Source organism: Apodemus sylvaticus, chromosome 9 (assembly GCF_947179515.1).
Source record: "Apodemus sylvaticus chromosome 9, mApoSyl1.1, whole genome shotgun sequence".
In the NCBI taxonomy this organism is placed as follows: domain Eukaryota; kingdom Metazoa; phylum Chordata; class Mammalia; order Rodentia; family Muridae; genus Apodemus; species Apodemus sylvaticus.
The window spans coordinates 81,778,118-81,804,510 of NC_067480.1; the positions used below are offsets into that span (position 1 = coordinate 81,778,118).

Genomic DNA, 26,393 nt, shown 5'->3' on the forward strand with positions numbered 1-26,393 from the left:
TGGGAAGTACAGAATGAGGAAGTAAGGAAGGTTAGAGATTCTCTAGAGCAAATGTCCTTGGGGCACTGTATAGTTAAACACTGGAACTAGAACAGGGTGGGCTATCTTAAGCTGAAAGCAGAAAAACAAGTTACTCTGTGCTGGGCTAGTTGTTTAGAGGTCTAAAAACATTGAGTTGGGGGGTCTCTCATTAGGAGTTCTCTTAATGCTCTAGGCCCTAGAATCTAGGGACTTACAACCTGGGCAAAGCAGTTCTTTGGCTTTGACATAGAAAAGAATTGCAGGACAATTCAGTATGAAACAGAGTTAAGCTTTATTTTATTTTATTTTATTTTATTTTATTTTATTTTATTTTATTTTATTTTATTTTTTTGGTTTTTCGAGACAGGGTTTCTCTGTATAGCCCTGGCTATAACTCAGAAACCCACCTGCCTCTGCCTCCCAAGTGCTGGGATTAAAGGCGTGCGCCACCCCCCACCCCCCCCCCCGCTGAGTTAAGCTTTATTAAAGGACATTTTTTATTGATTGAAAAGCAGGGGTTGATAGAAAGATAATTAAAGAAAAGGGGAGTGATAGCATGAGTATGAGTTTCCCAAAGGAGTCAGTCTCTCTCTCTCTCTCTCTCTCTCTCACACACACACACATACATACACACACACACACACACACACTTTTAAATTTACATAAATTTAATGCTATTATATTTAAATTACCACCAAGAAGTTAAATGAGATCACAGGACAGTTCCTGAAATGTGCAGGGAAGATTGCCTTTACTAAAACATTCCATCAGGAGGATTGGGGTTATTGGCAGAGTGCTTCTCTAACCTCATGGATTTCTAGCATTGTAAAACCAGGAATGCTGGTGCTCCCCTGTAATCCCAACACACTGGAGGGAGAGATGCAAGGATAAGAAGTTCAAAGGCCTGCTGGAGAGATGGCTCAGTGGTTAAGAGCACTGCCTGTTCTTCCAGAGGTCTTGAGTTCAATTCCCAACAACCACATGGTGGCTCACAACCATCTGTAATGGAATCTAATACCCTCTTCTAGCATGCAGGTGTACATGCAGATAGAGCTATCATACATGTTAAGTAAAAATAAATCTTTGGGAAAAAAGAAAAGAAGTTTGAAGCTATCTTTGCACAGTGAGTTCAAGGCCAACCTGGTCTATGTAAGATCTTGTCTGAAAACCTCCAAAACAAAACTCACACTAGAACTGGTCAACAGTTGGGGTTCCTTGTCCGAAGGCACTATAAGGGTTCTCGTAATGCTCTAGGCCCTAGAATCTAGGAATATCCTAGAATCTAGGTTGGAAGAAGTCACACTAGTTCCACTGGGAACAAATGTAAACAGTTTTGGAGACTCTCACAAAATATCTGGAAGGAAGGTGAAACTCTACCCACGAGTGCATAATGGGGCATAAGCTTGGTTTATTGCTGTTTGAAACACTTTTATTTGAAAATGTCTGTCCCCATGTTAGCAGCTTTTATAGAAAGTGTTTTTTTTTTTCTTTTAAGATTTATTTACTTTATGTATATGAGTACATTGTCCCTGTCTTCAGACACACCAGAAGAGGTCTTCAGATCCCGTTACAGGTGGTTGCTGGGAACTGAATTCAAGACTTCAGGAAGAGCAGCCAGTGCTCTGAACTGCTGAGCCATCTCTCCAGCCCCCGAGGGTTCTTAATTATGCAGCTATTTTTTTTCCAGCAGGAAAGTCTTTAACTCTATTGAGCAGTTCCTTTCTCTTCTCAGTTTCCCACAGTTTCTTCTTATTGCCCCTCAGGCTTTCTACCACAGAGCTACACCCCTCAGCCCAGATTGTTTTTTTTTAATTTTTGAGACAGTATTTCATATAGTCCAGACTGACCTTAGACACTGTGGAGCCGAGAATGGTCTTGGACTGTGCATCCTCCTGTCTCCACGTCTCAGATGCTGTCACCCTAAGTATAAGCCGCCATGCCGTGCTCACATTTAAACATTTTTTATTCTTTTATGAGACAGGGTGTCTCTGAAGCCTTGGCTGTCCTAGCACTCACTTTGTAGACTAGGCTGGCTTTGAATTCATAGAGATCTTCCTGCCCTTCCCTCTGGAGTGCTGGGATCAAAAAATGTGCACCTCCACTGCCTGGCAGATTCCATTTCTTTATTTTAATTTTTTTCTAAAGAATTATTTATTTATTTTATGTCTGTGAGTACACTGTCACTGTCTTTAGACACACCAGAAGAGGGCACTGGATCCCATTTCAGAACCACCAGGTGGTTTCTGGAAATTGAACTCAGGACCTCAGGACCTCTGGAAGAGCAACCAGTGCTTTTTTTTTTTTTTTGGTTTTGGTTTTTTGAGACAGAATTTCTCTCTGTATCGCCCTGGCTGTCCTGGAACTCACTCTGTAGACCAGGCTGGCCTCGAACTCAGAAATCCACCTGCCTCTGCCTCCCAAGTGCTGGGATTACAGGCGTATGCCACCGTCGCCCGGCCCAGCCAGTGCTCTTAGTTACTGAGCCATCTCTCCAGTCCCCCCCCCCTTTTTTTTTTAAAGCTAGGTGTGGTGGTGGCACATGCTTTTAATCCCAGGATTTGGGAGACAAGGGATGGGGTGTGGGAGTAGGGATGGGGGGGTGGTGGATCCCTGTGGAATCTACACAGTAAATATCCAGAACAGCTAGGGCTATATAGAGTAATAGGGTTCTGTCTCAGATAATAAGTTTCTTGGCTGATATAATAAACCAAATTGAGCCAAATTTTAAAAAGTATAAAAGCAGGTTTATTGGAGACAATTCTCAAGTGGGTTTACTGATTTCAGAGAATCAGAGAAGGAGGGCAGAGAAATCTCCATGCAGACAGGAACAGACAAACAGACAGACAACACCGAGAGTGCTGAGAGGGAGCCCTGGGATGGCTGGGGGCCCTTTTTATCTGCAGCACCCTCCTCGCACACCTGTCAGAGGCAGATGATGACGTAAGCAGCTGCTAGGTCCCTGAGAACAGACATCACCTGTATACTAATGTATACTGTAGCATCACCTGTATACTAATGCAGTTTTCCCCCCATACAAATTCTATGTGTGTGTCTGTGAGTGCAGTGCTGGTGCAGGCCAGAAGATGTTGGATCCCCTGAAGATGGAGGTACAGCGGTTGTGAGATGCCTGACATAGGCGATAGGAAGCAGACTCAGCTCCTCTGGATGTGCGGTTTAACTCCTGAGCTGTCCCACCATCCTGCAAATTCTATTTGGAAAGAAAAGCCATGCAGATTTACTAAATGGGTGAAGACAGCACCGGGAAGCAACGAATCTAGGAAAATATCCCAAATCACTGGAAATATGCAAATTCCAGTCACAGAAGACCTGGGGAAAGCTTAGTTCTGGGTTGTGGCCTGGCCATTTATCCAGCGTGATTCTGAGGAAGATTTTCTGATTCTCTACCTTGGGTCCTTCATCTTTTAAATAGCTGTCACTGTTGCTTCCCTGCAAGGTGGAAGTGAGAAATTGAGCAAGACCAAGAACTCAAGACTCACCTGTTTTTGCTAGGTATCTGCACAGCAGCAGGCCTACAGGGTTGTGGGGGAGGGGATGGGGTGAGGTAGGTGGGACAAGTTTGTGACGACTGAACCACTTCAAAGAAGTAAGAGAGAAGCATGCCGCCAGGAGATCTACATTCTTGCCTCTCCCCATGTTTCTGGTTGTTTTTGTTTTGTTTTGTTTTTTGTTTTTTGTTTTTTGGATTTGGTTTTTTTGAGACAGGGTTTCTCTGTATATCCCTGGCTGTCCTGGAACTCACTCTGTAGACCAGGCTGGCCTCGAACTCAGAAATCCACCTGCCTCTGCCTCCCAGAGTGCTGGGATTACAGGCGTGCACCACCACCGCCGGGCTCTGTGGCTCTGTTTCGGTTTTTATTCTTTAATCTTTTCTTCCTTCAGGGTCTTTGATACTGATTGGGGACAGCTAATGACAGATAAGAAGGGCTTTGAAGTTTGCAAAACACTTCATGCATACTCTATTAGTTCTCTAGAAGAACAGAACCGGTGGGATGAATATATCAAAATAAAAGAATTTAATTAAACCAATTAGGAGCTAGAGGCATGGCCGATCCACCAAAGATCGGATGATCTGCCCTGGCCACACCCTTGGCCACACCTTTTTGATCTGGCCAGTCTTGCTGCATCAATATAGGCAATCAGGGCTGTTCTGCAGGAGAAGCTCCCTACTTACATGATTATAATTTGTGGCAAGTTGACATTGAAGCCAACCATATTAGCCACCATCTGCACTGAATCCAGCCTGGAATTACAGCTGCTTTCTGAGAGGGGAATGACAATTTTAAAACAAAACGTATTGGGTGGCTGAGGCAGGAGGATGTCTGTGAGTTCCAGGCCAGCCAGGGCTACACAGATAAACCCTGTACCAAAAAATAAACAATCAAACAAAAAACCCAGGCCATATACCCAACCAGATATAGCTGCATATATATGTATATGTACATGTATACGCATATACATATGTGTGTGTGTGTGTGTGTATATATATATATATATATGCACATATATACTTAAAAATACATATATAGGCCAGGCAGTGGTGGCGCATGCCTGTAATCCCAGCACACTGGGAGGCAGAGGCAGGTGGATTTCTGAGTTCGAGGCCAGCCTGGTCTACAGAGTGAGTTCCAGGACAGCCAGGGATATACAGAGAAACCCTGTCTCGAAAAAAACCAATATATATATATATATATATATATATATACACACACACACATACATATAACATATGCATTTATACATAAGCCTCCTTTATCTTTTTTATTTATTTTTTTTAAGATTTATTTATTTATTTCACGTATGTGAGTACACCGTTGCTGTCTTCAGACATCAGATCCTTATTACAGATGGTAGTGAGCCACCATGTAGTTGCTGGGGATTGAACTCAGGACCTCTGGAAGAGCAGTCCTCTTAACCTCTTAACCTCTGAGCCATCTCTCCAGCCCCCAAACCTCCTTTATCTTAAGGCAGGGAAGTAACTGGAGAAGTCTTGAACTGTATGTCTGTCCTTCTGTCCTTGAGTAGGCATACCATCCAGCATTACATAACTGAGCTCAATTGCAACAGAACTGCCTCCCACCCTCTTCCCCAAAGAGCCCCGCAGATACTCTGCAGGTCCTGGCTAGCCTGGCCACTGGAGTGGTACAGGTCGGGGGTTAGGAAACTTGTCTGAGCAAAGTTTAGCTTCATCTGAGGTGTCAACGCTGTCCTCTTCTGGGATTCCTCCAGTTCTTCCTCCACTTCCAAAGGTAAGACCTGAGGTGACCGGATCCCAGAAGAGTCCACGTGCTTTCGATCAAAGAAAGACTAGAAAGTTCAGCCCAACGCCAAAGTCTGCCCCATCCCAGCCTACCCCATGCAGAATTCCTGCACACACCGCCCCTCCTTTCTTCTCCTCCTAAGAGGGAGCAGCTGGACCGAATATACCAGGTGCCAGAACACAGCTGTTCCTTCCTTGTCCCCTCCACACCGAGTTGAGCTGGGTGGAGGCTGAGGGGGGTGGGGCTCCCTTGTGCAATCCAGAGATGCTGTAGCCACCGCAGGCAAAAGCATCCTGAAATCGATTGTGAGTGGTACTGACTGGTGAGAGCCGCCCCGGACCGGTTAGAGCTGGTGAGCAGGAGGGCAAGGAGTGCAGGCTTCAGGTCAGAGTATGCAAGGGGAGAGAGAGGGATTAAAGGAAGTGGGTTCTGGAAAAGGCACGCGGTAGGCCCTAGCCTCAGTCCCCATCGCCCTCCAGCCCCGGGGTTCCGTTCCCTTCTGTGCTAACAGTGAGTGACCCCCCCCCCCCCCCCAGCCAGCTTCCATGCCTGAAGAGCTACACCAAAGTCAATCTAATCCACGAGTTGAAAGCTAGGGAGTGCGGAGGTGTAGACTGCGGGGAGGACTCCGCACCCCCCACACTCCACTTTGCCGGGGGGCTGGAGGTACAGTCTAGAACCTGGGTTCCCTTTGCAGGTCCAGGTCCTGCCATGCCTGTGCCACTGCTCCCGTTGGTGCTTCGATCGCTGCTGTCCCGCCTGCTGCTGCCTGTTGCCCGCCTGGCCCGTCAGCACCTCCTGCCCTTGCTGCGCCGGCTGGCCCGCCGACTGAGCTCCCAAGACATGAGAGAGGCTTTGCTGAGCTGTCTGCTGTTTGTCCTCAGCCAGCAACAGCCGCCGGATTCTGGAGAGGCCTCCAGAGTGGACCACTCCCAGAGGAAGGAGAGACTGGGCCCCCAGAAGTGAGGCCATGGGTCCTGGAAACAGCAACGTCCATCAAAGTACTTTTGGAGCGGGATAGTCCAGGCATCCGCACGGAGTCCGGGCATCTGCTCGCTCGGACCGCAGAATGCCCAGCGGGCGAAGACAGTCCCGGCTGAGGGCAAGAGGACTCGGTCCTGAACAGCTCAGCTCCCACTCCCCTAGCACCTAGCAGACTACAGATTGTGTTGGTTGCCCCTCCCGCCTGGCAGCTCCCTCTGCCTTATCTCTGGTCTCCGGGGTGCACCTGCAAAGGGAGGATTCAGGTCAGTTAAGAGATGATGCTTAACTGAGACTCCAGATAATTTAGCTAAGAGTTGGTATTTAAATCCAAACTGCCCCGTCTACCTTAAAATAATAAGACCTTGCTTCCCTTTAAAGACTGAGTACTTTCAAAGCTTAGTATGCAGCAGGTTGTCAATAAATGAGTGTGTTGTTATTGGTGGTGGTTGGTGGCAGTGGGTTGTTTTGGAGACTGTTTTATGTGTACCAGTCTGGCCCTCGGGCTCCTGAGACGGATCCTGAGCTAACTTCTGATCCTCTATGACTTTACATCAGAGGGACTGGCATTACAGGCATTCACCACATGCAAGCCTTGTTGGGTGGTAGGTACGAGGGATTGAACCCAGAACTGTGTGTGTGCTAGACAAGACTGATCTCTCTACCAGTTGAGCTAATTCCAGGCTCTGTGTTGGATGACTGGGGAGTCTGAGAAAATCTCACCACCCCCACTCTCCACTGTCCCCGTGTTATCCGTGGGAAGCTGGAGAAGAGGCAGAGGTGAAGACATTGGCAAGAAGACTTCCTTTGGATAACTTGCTCCATCTGTCCCGCAGTCCTCACAAGCTACAAGTTGTTTGGAATTCTGTAACTTCATTTAGAATGTCCTACTGCGGGCCAGCGATGGCTTAGCTCTGTGTTACAGGAAGGCTAGCTGGCTGACAGGCCAGGACAATTGATCCCTGGTGTGCTTTGGAAACATCTCAGCTAGGGGTAGTGGGATAAAGAAGATTGGTTAGCAAGGCAGGGGCCGGGAAGTGGGGGCGTGCATGACCTTTAGGGGCATCTTACTACCCTTGAAGAAATAAGAAGTCACTTCAAATTTTAACTCCTAGGGGCTGGAGAGAGGATTCCGCAGTTAAGAGCACTAGCTGCTCTTCTAGAGGGCCTGAGTTCAGTTTCCAGCATCCACTGGGCAGCTCCCAACCGCCATGAGCCCAGCTCCACACTCCTCTGGCCTCCAAGGCCACCAGGCATGACCTGGTGCATAGAAGCACACTCAGGCAAAACGCCCATACACCTAATATATATATAATATATATAATATATATTTTTTTAATTTACTTTCTCACTCCCAAGCTGAATGAGCACTTTTGTGTACGCATGTGTGGGTGGGCATCGTGTACTACGATTCTCTGAATAATTTGATTATGATTCCCACACAATAGTCCTTCCAGGAATGACTTCTGCTGTAGATTAAGGAACACAGGCCCCTACCCTGGGATCCTCAGTCAAGTTGGGGATCCCGTTCCGACAGAAACTTGAGCCTGGGAAAGGGTGACATCTGAGCTGAGCTGCCCCTCCCCCTTCCCGCTCTCCCTCCCAGGCCCTGCAGAACTTTTTCTTCCTCCCCGTGACCGAGCTGTTCCTACAGAGTCCTTAGAAACTAGAGCATGTGAGACCTATGGGGACAGGTGGATTAAAAGCAGCCCCACTTTTCCTACTACGTCCCTTCTCAGGCCCACGGCCCCTCCCACTGGGCCTCCTTCGCGCCACACACCCCCTCCACCCCCCACCCGTCCCCGATCTCCACTTCCGGCGGCGCGGCGCGAGGCGGGGCAGGGCAGGCAGCGGCTGCGGAGCGTGAGCTCAGCTAGCGAGACAGCTAGCGAGCTGTCCTCGGTGGCGGCTTCTCTCGCGCGCGCCCACGTGCCAGAGACTGGTCAGCTCCGGCCTTGGCAGCGGCCCCCACCCCCAGGTGAGGAGGTCCGGAGATGGCTGGGGTCCCCACGACCTGGGAATTTTCATTTTTCCCCTGCCCAGCCTCCCTACCCCCACCCCGCCCCAGGTCCAGTCTCAGCAGGTGCAATGGGGCCCCGATGGGGACCGAACGCTTCTGACGGTGTCCAACAGGGCCTTTGAAAAGGAGGATTTGGCCCGCGAAGGACAAACCTGTCGCCTCATGAGGAAGATTATTTTTTTTCCGGAGAGTTGGTAGGTCCACAATTGGGTGGTTGTTGAAGCTCTGGGCCACTTAATATTGTCCCCTGGGTCAGAGGAGACTTAAGTGCCAACCAGAGGGTTAGGAGACACATATCAGAGACATTTGGCTAGAAGCCAAATTTAGAGGTCTGAACAAAGTCAATTCTTTTTGAACCCTGACCTAGTATCCTCCCTGTGTACACATCTGCCTTTATTTGAAAATTTGATACTGGGCATGGGGGAAGACTTCAGTTCTCTCAGAGCCTACGTATGTGTGTAGTATGTATGTATGTATGTATATGTATGTACTTATATACATATTTTTCCCCAAAGCTGTGATGCCACTGGGAAGGCAAGGAGAGGACAAACGGTTAGAAATCCTGTGTTATACAAGGAGGTGGGCCAGGCCAGGCTAGTGGCTCAGGCCTTTGTTTCTAGCACTCCTAAAGCAGAGGCAGGCAGAGCCGTGTGAGCTACAGGCCAGTCTGGTCTGCCTAGAGAATTCCAGGCCAGCCAGAGCTACAGGGTGAGATCCTGTCTCAAAAAAACAAAACTCAAGGTGGCTGGAGGATTGGCTCAGGGATTAAGCATGGTTACTGTTTTTGGAGAGTTACCCACATCACTTGTGGGCTCAAAACAGCCCACAAGTCCAGTTCAGGGGGAGCCAAAGCCCTCTAGGCCTCCAAGTACAGATGTAGGCCTCCTGCATCTGGGAGGGGTAAACACACACATGCGCAATCTTGAAAGAAACAAACCAATGTAGACGGTCCCTAAGGAACTGCAGCCAAAGGTAGTTCTCTGGCCTCTATGTTCGAGTGTGCACACACACAGACACACACACAGACACACACACACAGGGGAGGGGGAAAGGGAGGGAGAAGAGGAGGGAGGGAGAGAGACAGTTTGATCTTATATTAATATGGAGTCCTTCCATTAACTTATCTTTTTAAAAGATTTATTTAAGCCGGGCCGTGGTGGCGCATGCCTTTAATCCCAGCACTTGGGAGGCAGAGGCAGGCGGATTTCTGAGTTTGAGGCCAGCCTGGTCTACAGAGTGAGTGAGTTCCAGGACAGCCAGAGCTACACAGAGAATCCCTGTCTTGAAACAAACAAACAAACAAACAAAAAGATTTATTTATTTATTATATGTAAGTACGCTGTAGCTGTCTTCAGACACACCAGAAGAGTGCATCAGGTCTCATTACGGATGGTTGTGAGTCACCATGTGGTTGCTGGGATTTGAACTCAGGACCTTCGAAGAGCAGTTGGTGCTCTTAACCACTGAACCATCTCTGCAGCCCCTGACTTATTTTTTTTTTTACAATGACCTTAGGGCTGTGGAACTTGCTCAATGGCTAGAGGTCATCCCTGGCTTGTTCCAGGTCCTGGACTTGACCCCAGTGTCTTAAAACAAACAAGAGCAAAACAAAGACAACAAAACTCACATTGCCTTAAAAATCCTTCTTCATCGCTGACGCCATTTTGTGTCCACCTAAAATTCATCACGCTGTTGGGCAAGTGTCTCCCTGGGTTTTCCCTAGTTCCTGCCACAAGGCCACAAAGATTTAATCACTAACAACAGAGAACTTAAGACACAGCTTGTGACATCGTCCCCCCCCCAAACACTGTCTCAGCAAACACAGATGGCCCTTGCTAACAGCTGAGAGAACGGGCCTGCAGAGAGAGGGTGGTGGGAGGCAAACCTACCTCCTAAAGGGGGAGGGGCGGAAATGATAGGGCAAGCTACCATCCCAGCTGGGGTGGGGAACAGGCCTTAAAAGTGAGCATCAGGTGGACCAGCCCTCCTGACCCAACCTTAGTAACAGGGAATGGGGGACCATGATCTGAGGAGGAAGGTAAAAATGAAGACCTGGTAGACCTGGGCTCAGCAGGCTTCCTTGAGCTGTCCAGCAGAGGGCCCTGGCACCAGCAGCTGGCTGAGGCTGCCTGGGATGTGGGTGCTGGCTGGAGCCAAGGGAAGGAGCTTGCCAGACGGGCTGCCCTCCAATAATAACAGGCCTGGCTGTGGCCATCTGCAGAGGCGGCCAGGTCCCAGTGGGCGTGAGGAAAGGAACCCGCCTTCCCCAGTCTGGCTGGGACCCCCATCACTTCTTCCCTCAAGCTCGCTTTGCACACAAAGGCCCAGTGGGTCCCTCCCACAGCTGTGCTGTGTAGCTATGGCCACAAGGTCAGACCTGGGAAGGGGATGAGGAGATGAGGGGAGGAGGCAGGGGGCCAACGGAAGAAGGGAGATAGAGGCCAGAGACTGGACAAACAGGGCAGGCGTCTGGCGTTGTGGATAGATATGAGGCTACTCTTAAGCCATGGGATAGTGCCCAGAAAAATACCACCTAAGCCTGACTTCCTGGCTTGCCTCTGTTTGCTTAGTGCTGGTAGGGAGATGTGTCATCTCTGTGGGAGCAGGAAGGCTGTATACACCCCCATTAGAGTGTCTTGAGAGAACCCACTGTCCTCCAGAGTCACTACCTCCTAAGGGCCCAGTCGTTCTCTAGGGAGAATGACTGCCCCTTTCCCTGTGATGTTAGTACTGGTAATTGTTAATTAGTTCCGATGGCTTCTCTGGGGCACAAGCTCCTTAGGGAGGTGGGGTGAGGCTGGCAATCTGGATGGAATGCTCTGCCTCAGGACCCCCTCCCCAACTTGTGGGTTACGTCAGTAGGGAGTGCTACTGTAGCATTACTTCCAATAAGTCGTTCCTTCCTTGTACCCCAGCCGTGGGGGGAGGGGAAGGTACGGATGGTAAGAGGCTCAGCTGGGCTTCTAGCCCTGAGGGCTATCTTGGGATGGGCCGGGACAAAGGGATGTGCAGGATGTGAGGCCTTTTTTCCTGCCTCCTTTCTCTGGTCTCCAGCTGTTTCGGTTTTCTTAGAGGCCTCGGAGCTGTCCCCTTATGCAAAGAGCCTTCCAGGCAACCTTATGGGGGGAGGGGGGGAAGGCTGTTTGTATGGAGTGCTAGTCTGAGGGCTGGAGAGAGAAAACAAACTCCTCCTGCCCTGTTTGGGTTCCAGAACAATCAAATCTGAGGTATCCCACCAGGGCAGTGGGTGGAAAGTCTTCTTGAAGGGAAAAGGAGGAGTGGAGAGGAAAAAGGATGTATTAGAAGAAGGGTGTGTGTGTGTGTGTGTGAGGGGGTGCTAGCAGTAAAACGGTGGAGCGTGAAGAATGGTGTGGGCGGGGTTCGGAGAGGGATAACGGAACACCTGAGGTGGAGCGTGGCTGTGGGGGCGTCTGGGCCTGGGTGAGCAGGGCCTGTCTGTGCAAGAGTCTCGCGGTGGAATGTGTAGGGGTTAGGAGCGCAGGCTCAGGGCAGAAATTAGGGGTGCCCAGTGTGGGGCCCGTGCCCCCCTCCCAGGCCTGCATGTCCAGGCGACGGTTGAGAAGGGTCCAAAGACACGCTTGCCATCGAAGCCAGCAGCCTGGGCGACCCTAGGCGCAGTCTCGGGCTGGGAGGCGGTGAACTGTTGAGGGGGCGGCGAGGAGCCCGGGGGCGGGGCTGTCGCCGGGAGGAGGTGGCTCGTCCCATCCCGGGCGGGCGGGCCCAGCAGAGGGAGGGTTTGAAAGCGCTCGGCTCGGCGGGCGCGGGAAGCGCTGGCCAAGCACGCAGATTTCGTCGCCGGAGGTGTCCTTCTCCAGCAGGTGCTCCTAGGGCCCGGGTGGGACTTGCTGGGGACTCCGGGGCAGAGTGGCGTGTCTGGCTTGCCAGGAGGGCAAGGGAGGCCCTGTGGGGGCTTAAAAAGGGAGAGGATAGGGGGTTAGGGTTTGTGGCTCTGCGGTGTGGGGGAAGGTGTCCAGGCGGCCCTTGCCTGGGCACCTCTGCCCCTGAGGGACCACACACACACAGGCAGAATATAGAATAGAGTTTATTCAGAGTAGGGGATGGGAGTTAGTGGTAGAGAAAGGGAGAGAGAGAGAGAGAGAGAGAGAGAGAGAGAGAGAAGTGGAGGCCGGCCATGACCACGTGGGGGGGGGGAGCCCAAGGGGCAGAGGGGTGAAAGTATGTGGGAGAGCCGAGAGCAAAGAGGGAGAGGAGGGGCAAGTAGCCCCTCTTATAGTGGGCCAGATCTCTGGGGCAGGGCATACCTGGCTGTTGCCAGGTAGGTGTGGGGTGGAGCTTAGACAGAACCCCACCATCTGCCAATATTTGATTAATTAAAAAGAAAAAGAAGAAAAGAAAAGTGACGGTGAATACGGCGAAGCAGGAATAGGGTCGTTGTTGAGATCTGGCTGCTTCATGCTGACATTGGGGCGGCGTGTCTCTGGGGAACCTAGAGAAAGGGGTATGGGGGGTGATTGTCCAGTCTCAGGAGGACTGGCTGCTTCCTTGCTGTCCAGGATTTGTAGAGCCATTTGAGGATAGGTCAGGAGAACAGGTCCAGTAGAAGCTGTCTGCGTCTGGAGAAACTGAGAGGAGATTGTAGCATCTGAAGGTTACTTCTCTGGAGCTGTCCTGGATATGGCAAGGGCCTGGACTTAACAAGATGTTGGAACACATTAGTATAGGTAGGGAATAAGACTAAGTACATTTGGGAGAAAGGAAAATTTTTCTTAAGATGTACAATTGAAACCCAGAGGAATCCCACCCTTTGGAAAGATAGTAAAGTGGGAACTTGGGCAGATGTACTTATCTGGATGGAACCTACTTGGTCCATGAGCAGTAGATCTGGGTAGGTTTCTTGTAGCTAACAAGTTTATTAACGAGATAACAGCATGAGTTAACCATGAACAGTCTTTAAGATGAGCCTTTGTGGATCAGAAGGAATAGGATTGAAGGTTGGGACAGTGACAGAGCAAGAAGAGGAAATATGAAGCATTTAATGGAAACAGAGTTTAGGTAAGGAGATAACTGTCTAGCTGTCAATGTAGTCAGAAGTCTGAGGAATAAACAATAACTTAGCAGTTATATTATTAAAGAATGACAGATTCCAGTAGCCAGCAGTTCTTTGTGGTCTCCGGTCTCCATGGCGGCTTTGGCTATCAGTCTGGTTTTCAAGCACAGAAGATACATGGCTTTTTCTCTGTGGAATAGATACCCATGACATGAGAAATGGCTTACAATTGTTTAGCTAAGTTATTTGACTCAAGGTATCCGGTTTTGTCCACCGCACTCTTTCAGGCAGCATCCTGTGGCGGTGTCCATCTTTCTTCTGAGACCTCCTGGGAGAAGCTGTCAGACCTTTGGGAATTCTGTCTGTCTTAAATCTAATAACAAACTTCTGACAAGATTGAGCGCAAGATAGGGGAGCAATAGTTAAGAGAGAATAGGAATGAGAATCTTAAGTAGCTTTGACAGGTTGCATAGGTAGAGGAAAGTATATTGCTTTGGTTAGTAAAGATGCTAGGATCAGAGTAAGAAAGCTGGCAGCAATGGACTAAATTGTAGTGACAGAAAATGAGTTTGTCTAGGCAGATTTAGGCTTGTTAACATCAACTTGAGCACACAGGCTATAGGAACAAACGAGTTGAGGGTGTGGGAACACAGAATAGGTGAGGTTCAGATTCTTTATCATTTACCAGACTGTTAATTTTAAAAATATACAGTCGAAGACAAGTAGGGCCCACTGGGTAAGGGAGGGAATGTTGTTGGCTACAAATCCAGCGTCCTGAAAGAGTAGTAACAACGAAAATGCAGCTAAGCTAAAGAGCCCAGGCCGTCGAGAGGGCCTTTAGGAGCTGGGGCGGTCACGCCGGAAGAAGTGCCCCGCCTGGTCCAGGATTTTGTCTGCGACTATAAAAGCCAATGGGGGATTCAGGGTCACTTCCGGATTAGGGTACACCCGAGGGTGGGCCTAGATATCCTAAGCAGGAGTGTGGGCTAGGCATGAGAGGAAACCCTTCATTCCAAAAGAGGTTGGCCAGACTTCATTTGAAAGCCAAGGGTTATTTACTATTATGGTTAATGTTTATTTAAACTTTTAATCTGGTAGAAGGAAGAACCTGACAGGTAGCACACATATTGTGGAAGCCAGTGTAATGGGCTGTCATGTTGAGCTTTTTGAACCACTTGGCTGTGGGACCCGGTCCCCCAATCTTGCTTCTTTTGCCTGTGCGTGGCTGCAAGACCCGTCATGGTCCGTTGTATTAAGCAGCGAACACTGAGAGCGGTGGCAGGGAGAAGCGGTAGAGCTGTGAGAGAATCACGTACTAGAATTGGTGGAGCATCTCAGCAACCAGTGTGGAGCCGGGCATGGGCGTGGGCTGTGGCAGGTAATTGCCCGAGAAATCTGCGCTGTAGCCAGTGGAGCGGGACCGCGTGGGGGTGGGGGGTGGGGTGCAGAAATGGGAAAGGAGTGCAGGCTTGCTGCGGCTCTGAGAGTGGTGGGCTCTGAGAGCAGGGGCAGCGGGATCACATGGTATCGCCTGGCGGGGATGGAGCATAGCCGATTCTGAGAGCCTGGAAAGATAGGGAGAGGAAAACACTGCCAGCCACAGTGCAGCACCATTCAAGCCTTGAGAGACTATTGCTCTGACCAGTGGGGGTGTAGGACTTACCCATCCTATCTTTTCCCGGTGAAAGAGGCTTAATCAAGTATATCCTGTGGTTATCTCGTCCCGGGTTTCAGCACCAAATGTGGGGGCTTAAAAAGGGAGAGAATAGGGGGTTAGGGGAGTGTGGCTCTGCGGCGTGGGGGAAGGTGTCCAGGCAGGCCCTTGCCTGGGCACCTCTGCCCCTGAGGGACCACACACACACAGGCAGAGTATAGAGTAGAGTTTATTCAGAGTAGGGGATGGGAGTTAGTGGTAGAGAGAGAGAGAGAGAGAGAGAGAGAGAGAGAGAGAGTAGTGGAGTGGAGGCCAGCCATGACCACGTGGAGGGGGGGAGCCCAAGGGGCAGAGAGGTGAAAGTATGTGGGAGAGTGGAGAGCAAAGAGGGAGAGGAGGGGCAAGTAGCCCCTCTTATAGTGGGCCAGATCTCTGAGGCGGGGCTTACCTGGCTATTGCCAGGTAGGTGTGAGGTGGAACTTAGACAACCCCAACAGGCCCGGCCTGCCAGCTCTGAGACCACGACAAGGGACTTTGGGGTGCGGCCCCCACACGGTGGCGCATGTGGAGCAGCGCAGCACATGGCTCGCATGGTGCTGGCTCTGGGTAGGGGGACGATCCTATTGTGGGGGACCAGGGCGGAGCCGGACCCAAGACAGCCTGGCTTCTGGGCCTGTAAGCAACTGTAGCTATGTTGACTTCTGCAGAGGGTTGGTAGTTCAACGCTACAGCTTCTGTCTGAACTGGAGAGAGGGCCTGCGTTGCCTTCTGTCCTGAGGCAGGAGGATGGGGTGTAAGACCCCCCCAAAACAGAAGGTGCCCCAGCACCCCACGCCCCAGAAGGTGACACCCAAATCACTCGAGAGAAACGGTCTCGATGCAATAACATGACGGTTTCTTTATTTCAGAATTCTGGGTTCCACAGCCGTATACTGCGCAGGGTTAGAGGACTGTGGACCACGAGAGCTGAATTGCTACACCTTTTATAAGTTTACGACAAAGCCCATGAATCACAAACCAATCATTTCTTAGCATGGAGAGCCCGCAAAATGCGAGCCAGTCAATTTGTACCACTCCATAGTTTTTAGGCCAATCAGTTTAAATTATTGGAGCCCACGTTCAGTGGACCAATTAGTTTCCTATTTTCTTGAATGTCTATAACTTCGTGAATTCCTGTATAGGGGTAATGGTGTAAGCAGTTTACAGAAACAAGATAAGCTTAGCCCATTTCCAGTTACCTTGTGGGGCTAGGATCACCTATTCAAGGCCTTTCTGCTAGATCTAAACAAAGGGTGGGCTCTGGAATGTGACCTTTTACCTAGTTTCTAACAAAGCGAGATAGCATTTTAAACTTCTGACTTCTTGGGGTCAATAGAGTTAGGCTGTATTATTTTCTATCCTTTCAGGGGAATGCGGGAATATAAATGGACGTGGGGGAGCTAGCTGCCCATTTACTGACTAAACCCCTGTCCCTGGCCTCCCTTTCCTGGGCACGTCCTCATTTACGAGTGACAAGATAAGGACGCGCACACCCCGGCTCCCGGTGGATGGAGGCGGTGGATGGAGGCTGGCTCCACCCCTGCACCTTATACCCCATTCAGGTCCTCTTGCCAAGCCTGTGCGGCCAGTCAGCCCCCTCTTCTTGACTAACCCTCCTTCCGTTCTGTTCGTCTTGTCCTGCTTGTGTGAGCTTTGCATACAGTAATATATGCGTGATGCAATGGTTGTGAGGTGTCATGAATCTGAAACTTAAAAAACGTTATGTGAGAGAATGACCTGAATCTCTCAACTCGTTTTAATGTTTTAATTAGAGCACCGTTGCCTTCCTGGATAGCTAAGGAGCCTTATTTAATTTCGCCTTCCCTGCTTGAGAAGGAATCGAGAATAATCGGTACATTGAGTATTGACGCTGTTACCCCCCACTCACCAGCTCTGCAGGCTTTCTCGAGTAATGGAACCGCTTTAACCCTCAATTGTTCCGTTAGAAACTGACCACTGCCAGCTGAGGGGCGTCTGCAGATTGCAAGTAAAGATTCTGACGTAGCAACAACTCTGCTGAGGAACTGAACTGCCTGAGAGGCGTGGGGACCCTAGGACGCAGGAAGGCCTTGGATGGGTGGTTGCTTGCTGGGCCTCTCCATCTAGGCAGGTCAAGGCATGGCTGAAATGATACCAGAGGCCCAGAACTGCTGCTATCAGATCCCCGGCTGCACAAAAAAGGCAAAGCACCTAAGCAGGGAAAGGAATGTTTAGATGTGGGCGGGACCCAAGGGTTGCCCATGGCTTTAACTGGTGCCCAGGAGTGGGGTGGGGATTTCTGCAAGGCAAGAAGTGATGTGTGTGTGTGTGTGTGTGTGTGTGAACACTTGTTCAAGCCTAGGCCAGTTTTATGATGGAAGTTAACCCTCTCTGGCTTAGGCTACATCCACTTCTGCGGGTGTAGGGGAGAGGTGTGGGGGAGGCTGTGTTGAGGATCCCCTGTGTTTTGATGGGGGTGGTCCCTTCTCTATTATGTAATAGGAACCTGAGTCCTCAGGCTCTCCCCAGCCACAGCAGAACCCTCTTGTCCTAGATAAATAGCAATGCTACTGCTGGCCACTCTGTCCCCAGGGCCTCGGAGGGTACTTGGCTGACCCACAGATACTCTCTGCAAATAAATAGTCCTTGAAACCAACAGCAGGAGCCTTCTGCCTCCTTCTGGAGGTGTGTGGCCTTGCTGTCCAGGACTGACAGAAAGGTAGACCTTTGGCCAGTCTGGGTTTCGCCCACAGAAGAGTAGAAAAGCAGTTGTATGGCCCCAGGGTGACCAGTTGTCTGGGTGGGCGTGGCCTGCAGTTGCAGCTGCACCTGAGAGCTGACCTGGCTGCCACGGGCTTAGCTCCCCTGCTGAGCCCTGGCTTCTGCCCTCTTATCTCCCAGCTACAGGGTGGCCCTTTATCTGTCCCTGCTTCGCTGGCACTTCCAGCTTCTGCAGCTTCTTAGCTTGTGAGACCCCGCTGAATGGGGGCCCCTTGAGGCCTCAGGGATTCTCTCCTGATAAGCCTTTGCCGACCTTTCCACTCTGGACCCCCGCCCAGGACCCAGCCTTCTGCTCAAGCCTGAGTTAGGACCCCCTTCTGGGGACCGCCCAGGTGCCCTCGGCTCTCGCCCTCCCGCCAACATCGAGACTACAAATTCGGTGAGTGATAAGACAGGGATCCGGATCAGTTTGCCCTAGACAAGGAAATAGCAGTCTGAGGGGGACCCTGTGGGGGTGTGCCTTGCATGTCCTGTTCCTGCTTCCCTACAGGACTAGCCCACCGGCGCTGTTATCACCCTTTGTGAGTGGGGTACAGAGCGGGGTGTTGAGGGTGCCCCTATGAGTTTTGAGAGCACGATGCTAGCTTTCCTAATTTCCCTTCAAAGTCACTGTTAGAAACGGGAAGGAGGGAGTTACAACTGAGGGAGGAACTGGGGTTCGGGGGGGGGTGGGAAAGAAAGGAACGTTCTGGGACTTGAGGGTCAAGGAAAGGAACTTGCTGTGGAGAAGGCCATGCCCTTCCCACAGTTATGAAATATATTCTTGGAGAACCCGGGAAGCCCCTGGGCAGCAATTGGAAAGGCTTAGCTGCTGGCTCCAGCAGAGGCTGGAGGGAGTCCCAATGACTCTAGGAAGCAGTCTGCGAAGGCCCTGCCTGCCACAGCCTTGATTGGGTGACAGGGTGGTGGCACTCCAGAGGGAGAGTGCAGGCTCGCAGCAGGCCTCAGGAGGCCTGGGTTCCTGCAGCTCTGCTTGCTCTCTCACTTTCTCCCCTCTTTTTCCCCTCTGATGTCTCCTCCTCTTTGCCTGCTCTGTCCTCTCTGTGAGTCCACTGTCCGTGTCACTGCCCCTGCCCCCTTTCATCACCATTCTGTCTTCTCTGACTGTCTTTCCCTGCCTCTCAATCATCCGTCCTCCTCCTCTCTTCCTCCCCACCCTTCGGTTTCCAAGCTTATAAACTGCTTCTGCTGCTGCTGCTGGATAAAAATAGCGGTGGCAGAGGCCAGGCTGGCAGCCAGGTGCGGCCCAATCAGGCAGAGAGACGACAGGAAGGGCTTCCTGGGGCCAAAGGCCAGACGGGGCTGATTGAGTGGTCCTGAGTCTACAGAGGCTCCTAGGGTTCCTTCCCTTGCCTGCCCCATGCCCAGCCCTACCCCAAGAGTCTGAAAAGGGCCCAGGGCAGTGTGGAAGCGGAGCCAGCCAAGGCTCAATATTCCTTTACCCCCAGCAAAAGCCAGAGGGAGGGAGCTGCCAGCCAGGCACAGCCGAGAACACTGGAGCCATGACAACCAGACACCAGCCTCAGGACAGGTACTGGGTGGCCAGGGGGTGTGGCGGAGGGGTGGTTGCAGGGAGGGGAGCCGGTCTGGAAATCCAGGGAGTGAGTCTCTAGGGTAATGGTGGGACTTGAGGGTACCTCGGGACTGTGTTCCCGGCCTGGTGGTTCTGAGTCAGGCCTGCATGGCGTAGGGTGGAGAACACGCATGCCCTGGCTGGGTGCTGACGAGTGTGCCCGCAGGGCGAGGTGGGCAGCAGGGCCCTATTGCAGAGTGTCAATGTTTCCACTGTTCCTGCGCAGCCAGACGGCAGCTTCCAGCTCCTCCCATCGTCACTGTGGGGAGACTTGGCTGCTTCCCTCATTCCAGAACACATCTGGCAGAGCTACCCCTGTCCCTGGGGGTTGCCCTGGGGCCTCTGCCTCGCATGACCTCAGCCCACCCTGCTCTTTGGCCTGACTCTTCTGGCCTTCTATCTCTGCAGTCTGTGATCTGCCTCAAGCTAGTGAAGGGTCCAGAATGTGTGTTAGGATGGAAGAGGAGATGAGTCAAGTCCTCCTTGACTGAGGCTTGTGGAAGTTCATGAAGTCATGCTACACTCTTTCCAGATGGCCCTCTCCAATCTGGGGGTGGTCTCTGAGCCCCTCACGGCTCCCCTGCCCACCATTCTTGTGCCAAAGGTTATGTAACGAGGCCCATTCTGACCGAGAGTTAGTTAGCTTCATCTTTCTGGGTCTGTTTCCCCGCCCTGTAGAGTCTGGTGAGAACATCAGCCTTCTGTGACTGCTTCTGAGGGGCAGAGTTGTAATTGTAGGTCCTAGCTTCCCACCTCCTTTCCTTCCCAGGCTGCCTGGCGCCCTGGCCTCGCCCCTCAACAATCTACCCATTTCCTTGCTGCCTGGCTCGATGGTTCTTCTCTGATCTCCTGTCCTGTATAATCTTCCTTTGGAATTTTACCTTCCATCTGAGCCTTCGAACGAAGCCTTGAGCATCTTGACCTCAAGGGGAATGGATGGGGGCTTTGAAGGCCGTGGTGGCGTGGCTTAGACTGGCGAACTCGGTTACTCTTCTGGCTGTCCCATTTAAGGCTTGCAAGAGGCCTGTCCTGCTGAGAAGGGTCTCCTCACTCCCATCTCTGTGAGGCCTGTAGATGGGGAAGGAATTTTACCAGGTATAGGCAACTGTAATGGAAGGGACCAGTGCTGCTAAGCTGTCCAAAGTCATGCTTAGAACCAGACGGCAGCCATAAGCCCTAGTCTATCTGCTTTGCCCTGCCCTAGGTAGTTTGGAGTACAAAACTGGTTCTGTCTAGTTAGGAAAAAAAAAATCTATAGCTCTCTACTTCCCAGTCCCCAACCCCACCCCCAGACACCCAGCCCATCCGATCCACTGGGTCTAGAATTGTCTGGGTGGTTTTTGACCTCAGAGTTCTTCAGGGAACTGGAGTTCCCGCTTAGACAGCTTAATTACTTCCAGCTGGTGTGGAGGCGCTGTGACTTGTGTTCCCTGTCCTTTACCCATCCACCTTTAGCAGAGGTTCCAAAGCCATCTTTGGAAGTGTGGGTCACACTACTTGCCAGCCCACTGGGCCCCCTAAGCCTTCTAGGACTTGAGAACAAAGGTTCTGGCTCCCATGTCATTCAGAACTGCCACCGGCCCTTTTCCTTAGACCCATCTTACAGCCTGTCCTGTACGCAGGACCCACATATCACCTCACACCTCTGCAGAGGGGCACCTGTGGGCGGATACACACAGCTAGGACGACTGGGAAGATGGGGAGGGAGGGAGGCGGGCTGCCCGATCCGCCACTTTGCTTTTTTCCTGCGCAGGTATAAGGCAGTATGGCTTATCTTCTTTGTGCTCGGCCTGGGGACACTGCTCCCCTGGAACTTTTTTATGACAGCAACCAAGGTGAGGTTGGAGTGGGGACAGGCACTAGGTTCCAGAGGGCATGTCCCCTGTGGCTCTGGGCACAGAGAGGGACAGCAGTCCCAACATTCAACCTCTGCAAACCCCACAGTATTTCACAAACCGCCTGGACGTGTCCCAGAATGTGTCCTTGGTCACTAACCAATCATGCGAAAGCACCAAGGCCTTGGCTGACCCCACAGTGTCCTTGCCAGGCCGGAGTCCTCTCAGTGCCATCTTCAACAATGTCATGACCCTGTGTGCCATGCTGCCCTTGCTGATCTTCACCTGCCTCAACTCGTTCCTGCATCAGCGGTGAGACGTCCCCACCCCCACCCCCATCCACGATGCCCAGCCAGCTCCTGCTTCCTCAGCCCCGGGCTGACCCTTCCTGACCCCCACCGCCACCCCCTGTCTCTCCTAGGATCTCTCAGTCTGTTCGGATCTTGGGCAGCCTGGTGGCTATCCTGCTTGTGTTCCTCGTCACTGCCGCCCTGGTGAAGGTGGAGATGGATGCTCTGCCCTTCTTCATTATCACCATGATCAAGATTGTGCTTATTAATTGTAATGGGGGGGATGGGGCAGAGATCAGGGTGGGGGTGGGTCCGGCTATAACTCCCGGGGAGCCCTGCCTGCTGACAAGATGTCTTCACTACTCCCCAGCATTTGGTGCCATTTTGCAAGCCAGCCTCTTCGGACTGGCAGGCGTCTTGCCAGCCAACTACACAGCCCCTATCATGAGTGGCCAGGGCCTGGCTGGCTTCTTCACCTCCGTGGCCATGATCTGTGCTATTGCCAGTGAGTCCAACCATGTGCTGGTTGTGGGGAGGCAGGAGAGAGGGCGGTTTGGAGGGGTGGAGTGTATCTGAGCTTGTCCACTGTCTGCGCCAGGTGGTTCTGAAAATGGTTCTGAGCTGTCAGAAAGCGCCTTTGGCTATTTCATCACAGCCTGTGCAGTTGTCATTTTGGCCATCATGTGTTACCTGGCTCTGCCTCGGATGGTGAGCAAGTAGGAGTTGGGGAGGCCTCGGCGTTTCAAAGCCAGGGTGTCCTGCGCTGGGATGCTGGAGCTGCTCCTGACCCCACTTTTCCCATCTCCCTTGCTGAACAGGAATTCTATCGCCATTACCTGCAGCTCAACCTTTCGGGGCCTACAGAGCAGGAAACCAAGTTGGATCTCATAAGTAAAGATCTTGATTACTAAAGGAAGTCTGGTGGGGCGGTGTGATGGTAGGGGAATGGCCGTGGGTGTGTGGTAACTGGCAGCTAGGAGCCAAAGGAGGACAGACACAGTGACCGTGAGTAAGCAGGGAGATCATTAAACGGGGGAAGATAGCAGAGACCTTGCGGGGGTCTTGGCCTGTTACTCGGTTGGTAGGAGTGGGTGCACGAAGCCCTGAGTTTGATTCCTGCACTGGGCAAGGTGGTGCCCATGCAACCTTAGCGTTTGGGAAGAAGAGGCAGGAGGATCAGATTCAAGGTCATCCTTGACTATACAGTGAGTCCAAGGCCAGCCTGACCTACTTAAAATCTTGATGAGGAAAGAGGGACACTTGGGTTACCCTGAATGTCTCAGGCATTTGGACAGAGGTTAGCGATTTCAGAGGGAACAGAGTAGAAGGAGCGAGCCCTGCCCCTGGGGGAAGGGTTGAATCAAGGGCAGTTAAGGCTGTGGGGTGTTAGGGTGTAACTGTGGACCAGCCAGTTACGGGAGGTGCCCGCCTCCAGCTCATTCTACCTGTTGTTCTGTTCGCCCCAAAACTTAAAGATCCTTTTACAACTTCTCATCTGACAGGAGAGGAGCCAAAAGGAAGAAGAGAGGAATCTGGGGTGCCAGGCCCCAACTCTCCACCCACCAACAGAAACCATTCTATCAAAGCCATACTTAAGAGTGTACGTGAGTCTGGGGTGTCCTGCCTGCCCTTCTGCACCCTTCTTTTTCCTTTTGCTTACACCACCTTCCTTTCTGACAAAACTGGGCTTTCTCCTGTCTTTCTATGAATGCTGTGTGTCTGTGTCTGTAAGGTTTTTTTGGGGGGGGGGTCAAGAACAAGGTTTCGATATAGCCCTGGTTGTCCTGGAACTTACTCTAGTAGACCAGGCTGGCCTTGAACTCAGAGATCAGTCTGCCTCTGCCTCCTCAGTGCTGGGATTAAAAAAGGCTTTGCCACCAGTGTCTGGCTCTTTGGTCTTTTGTACACAGAGCCATGACAGCCCAGGGCCCTGAATGGATCTCTTTTCTCTCTCTCCAGATCTGGGTCCTGGCTCTGTCCGTCTGTTTCATATTCACGGTCACCATTGGGTTGTTCCCTGCTGTGACTGCTGAGGTGGAATCCAGCATCGCAGGCACAAGTTCCTGGAGTAAGTATGTCTCCTACCCAATCCCTGCTGCTCTCCCAGGACGCATTTACCTAGAGTCTAAAGCAGAATCCAGGGTGGAGTATGGGCAACCTGGGGAACCCTTCTGCTCTTCTGATGCGGAATGAGGAGGCAGAGGCCCAGAGAGGGTGCTAAGTCTTAAGTCTCTCTCCTAGAAAGCTACTTCATTCCTGTGGCCTGTTTCTTGAATTTCAACGTCTTTGACTGGCTAGGCCGGAGCCTCACAGCTGTGTGCATGTGGGTGAGTGAGTACGGGGTGGGCTGTGGGACTGGCATTCAGGGGTCCAGGTGAGGCCAAGAGGGACCCCAAGAAAGTGTGGTGGGGCTGCAGTGTGGCTCTGATAGAGGGCTTGCCTAGCACGCATGACCCCTGAGTCACATCTGTAAAGCTGCAAGAATGGAAAATAAATTAAAAGTGGGGGGTGCTGGGGGTGGTGGTGTGGAGAGATGGCTCAGGGGTTAAGAGCACTGACTGCTCTTCCAGAGGTCCTGAGTTCAATTCCCAGCAACCACAGGGTGGCTCACAACCATCTGTAATGGGATCCCGATGCCCTCTTCTGGTGTGTCTGAAGAGAGTGACAGTGCACTCTTAAAAAAAAAACAAAACAAACAAACAAAACCCTGCAAGAAGGGAAAAATAGAGTGTAAAAAGAGCTGTCCTTTTCAAATCTACTCATAACTTCTGTGTAACTGTGTGTACAGTTTCATTCGTTTGTTTATCTATCAAGGCAGGGTTTCTGTGTGTTGCTATCTGGGAATTTACTCTGTAGACTAGGCTGGCCTGGAACTCAGGTCTATTATTCCCTGCTTCCCAAGTGTATGTGCCAATCATAACCCAGCTAAATTGTAATGTGTGTGAGGGTGTGTACGTGTGGATGCAGGTGCCCACAGAGGCCACAAGAGGGAGGGCATCAGATCCCCTGGAGTTGGAGTTGGAGGAGATTGTGAGACCCAGGTCTTCTAACTATTGAGCCATCTCTAGCCCGTGTGTACAGTTCTTAGGTTTGTAGCCTGGCAGAGGTGTGTATTGCTCAGTTAATAAGACTGCTTACCTGGCCGGGCAGTGGTGGTGCCTGCCTTTAATCCCAGCACTTGGGAGGCAGAGACAGGTGGGTTTCTGAGTTCGAGGACAGCCAGGGCTACACAAAGAAACCCTTTCTGGAAAAACCAAAAATAAGAAAAAAGAAAAAGAAAGACTGTTTACCTAGCATACGTCACAAAGCCCCAGGAGAATCAGGAGTGCAAGGTCATCCTTGGCTACACAGTGAGCTTGAGGCCCGCCAGGGATACATGAGAACTTGTTTTAAAAACAAGGAAAAATTGATATCCCGTAGGCGCCACTCTTCCCCCAGCAGTCAGCACCCCCAAACTTTCCCAGGCCTAGAGATTTGCCCAGTCCTAGGGCCCCCGGACACTGCGGCCCGGGTGCTGAAGCTTCGCCTGTTCTTGCAGCCTGGTAAGGAGAGCCGCTGGCTGCCGGTTTTGGTCGCCTCGAGGATTGTGTTTATCCCCCTGCTGATGCTCTGCAATGTGAAACCGCGCCACTGCGGCGCGCAGCGGCACCACTTCATCTTTAAGCACGACGCCTGGTTCATCGCCTTCATGGCTGCCTTTGCCTTCTCCAATGGCTACCTCGCCAGCCTGTGCATGTGCTTCGGGCCCAAGTGAGTGGGGCCACGAGGGAACGTGGTGACATCAGGCAGGATGAGAGTCCCTCCTATCAAAGCCGCGTGGAGCCGGGCGGGGGTTGTGAGGGGCAGTGGAGGTGAGGGCTCGCTGCGGTGCTCCGTGCTCGATGCTCCTCGGTGTGGTGCTCTCTCTCTCTGCTGAGCTATGTGGGAGGGGATCAGGGCAGGGTGGAGGGTGATCCCAAGACAGTCTCCCGAGAAGGAGGCTGGGATTGGGAGTTTAGGAAGGAATGTGGGGTAGGGCTGGGCTCGACTTGCCTAAGATTACCCTGTCTTTCCTTTTAGGAAAGTCAAACCAGCTGAGGCGGAGACAGCAGGAAACATCATGTCCTTCTTTCTGTGTCTGGGCCTGGCTCTGGGAGCTGTATTGTCCTTCCTGTTAAGGGCACTTGTGTGACCCTGTGGGGACAGAAGACCTACACTGCCTGCTTCCTGCTCACTTCCTCCTCCGCCAGGGACGAGCTGGAGTCCAGAGGGGCTGCTCTGCTAGCCGACTTCTGCTCTCTTCTGGACTGCGCTGGGCCCAGACGTCCAGGAACCAGGGATGGACTGCGGATGACCTTGGGATTGGGGGTCGGAATGGCAAGGGGGCAATGGTCTCTGAGTGACAGCTTTGACTGATCCCTCATTAAGCCAAGCACAAGAGACTCCAGGGCCAAGAGAGATCTGGCTGGCTGGCTGTCATAAGGATGTGGTGGAGACAGGTGGCTGACTGGTGTATGGTGTGATCTGTTGTTCCCCCATCCTCCTTCCTTCTGTGCCTGTTCCATGTCCCCACTCCTTGTCATTTTACTGCCTTTTTTTATACTGACAGAAACCAGGTGCCTTCAGGGACCATCTGATTGAATAAACATTTTTTTCTCCATAGCTCTGTGCGTCCTCCCAAGGCTGAGCTCCTTGGAGAGGAGAGAAGGCTGGCTGCCAGAGTCTAGGTTTCTCCATGACCGAGGCTGGGCCTGGGTGTGAGGGGAGGAGGATGCAGTCCCTCAGTCTCAGAGGGGCTGCAGCACCCCCTGCTGGGGCCACAGGGAAGGGACAGGCCTGGAGCCAAGACACCCCACCCAGACTGTGGCCCAGATTTAGAAAGACTTAATTTTTTGGAGACAGGATGTAGCCCAAGTGGTCTTCACGTTCCATA

At 51.7% G+C, this 26,393-nt stretch overlaps 2 protein-coding genes across 12 annotated transcripts; both read left to right on the plus strand.

Moving 5' to 3' along the window:
* The first annotated feature begins 5,593 nt into the window (after nucleotides 1–5,593).
* Nucleotides 5,594–6,662, plus strand: Mymx (myomixer, myoblast fusion factor). Its single transcript, XM_052193422.1, has 2 exons — nucleotides 5,594–5,652; nucleotides 5,998–6,662. Exon 2 carries the CDS (start codon nucleotides 6,012–6,014, stop codon nucleotides 6,264–6,266), a length of 255 nt encoding a protein of 84 aa, XP_052049382.1. The 5' UTR covers nucleotides 5,594–5,652; nucleotides 5,998–6,011; the 3' UTR covers nucleotides 6,267–6,662.
* Nucleotides 6,663–8,103: 1,441 nt separating this feature from the next.
* Nucleotides 8,104–26,122, plus strand: Slc29a1 (solute carrier family 29 member 1 (Augustine blood group)). Of its 11 annotated transcripts, none has more exons than XM_052192152.1 (15): nucleotides 8,104–8,259; nucleotides 8,350–8,495; nucleotides 17,904–18,162; nucleotides 19,232–19,314; nucleotides 21,110–21,191; nucleotides 21,301–21,503; nucleotides 21,613–21,752; nucleotides 21,852–21,986; nucleotides 22,080–22,189; nucleotides 22,300–22,372; nucleotides 22,984–23,081; nucleotides 23,441–23,549; nucleotides 23,723–23,808; nucleotides 25,020–25,231; nucleotides 25,541–26,122. In XM_052192152.1, exons 4-15 carry the CDS (start codon nucleotides 19,286–19,288, stop codon nucleotides 25,650–25,652), a joined length of 1,389 nt encoding a protein of 462 aa, XP_052048112.1. In that variant the 5' UTR covers nucleotides 8,104–8,259; nucleotides 8,350–8,495; nucleotides 17,904–18,162; nucleotides 19,232–19,285; the 3' UTR covers nucleotides 25,653–26,122. The 11 variants fall into 11 exon arrangements, with proteins under 11 accessions (XP_052048112.1, XP_052048113.1, XP_052048116.1 ...); XM_052192153.1 differs by having other exon boundaries at nucleotides 8,415–8,495; XM_052192156.1 differs by lacking the exon at nucleotides 8,350–8,495.
* Nucleotides 26,123–26,393: the final 271 nt, after the last annotated feature.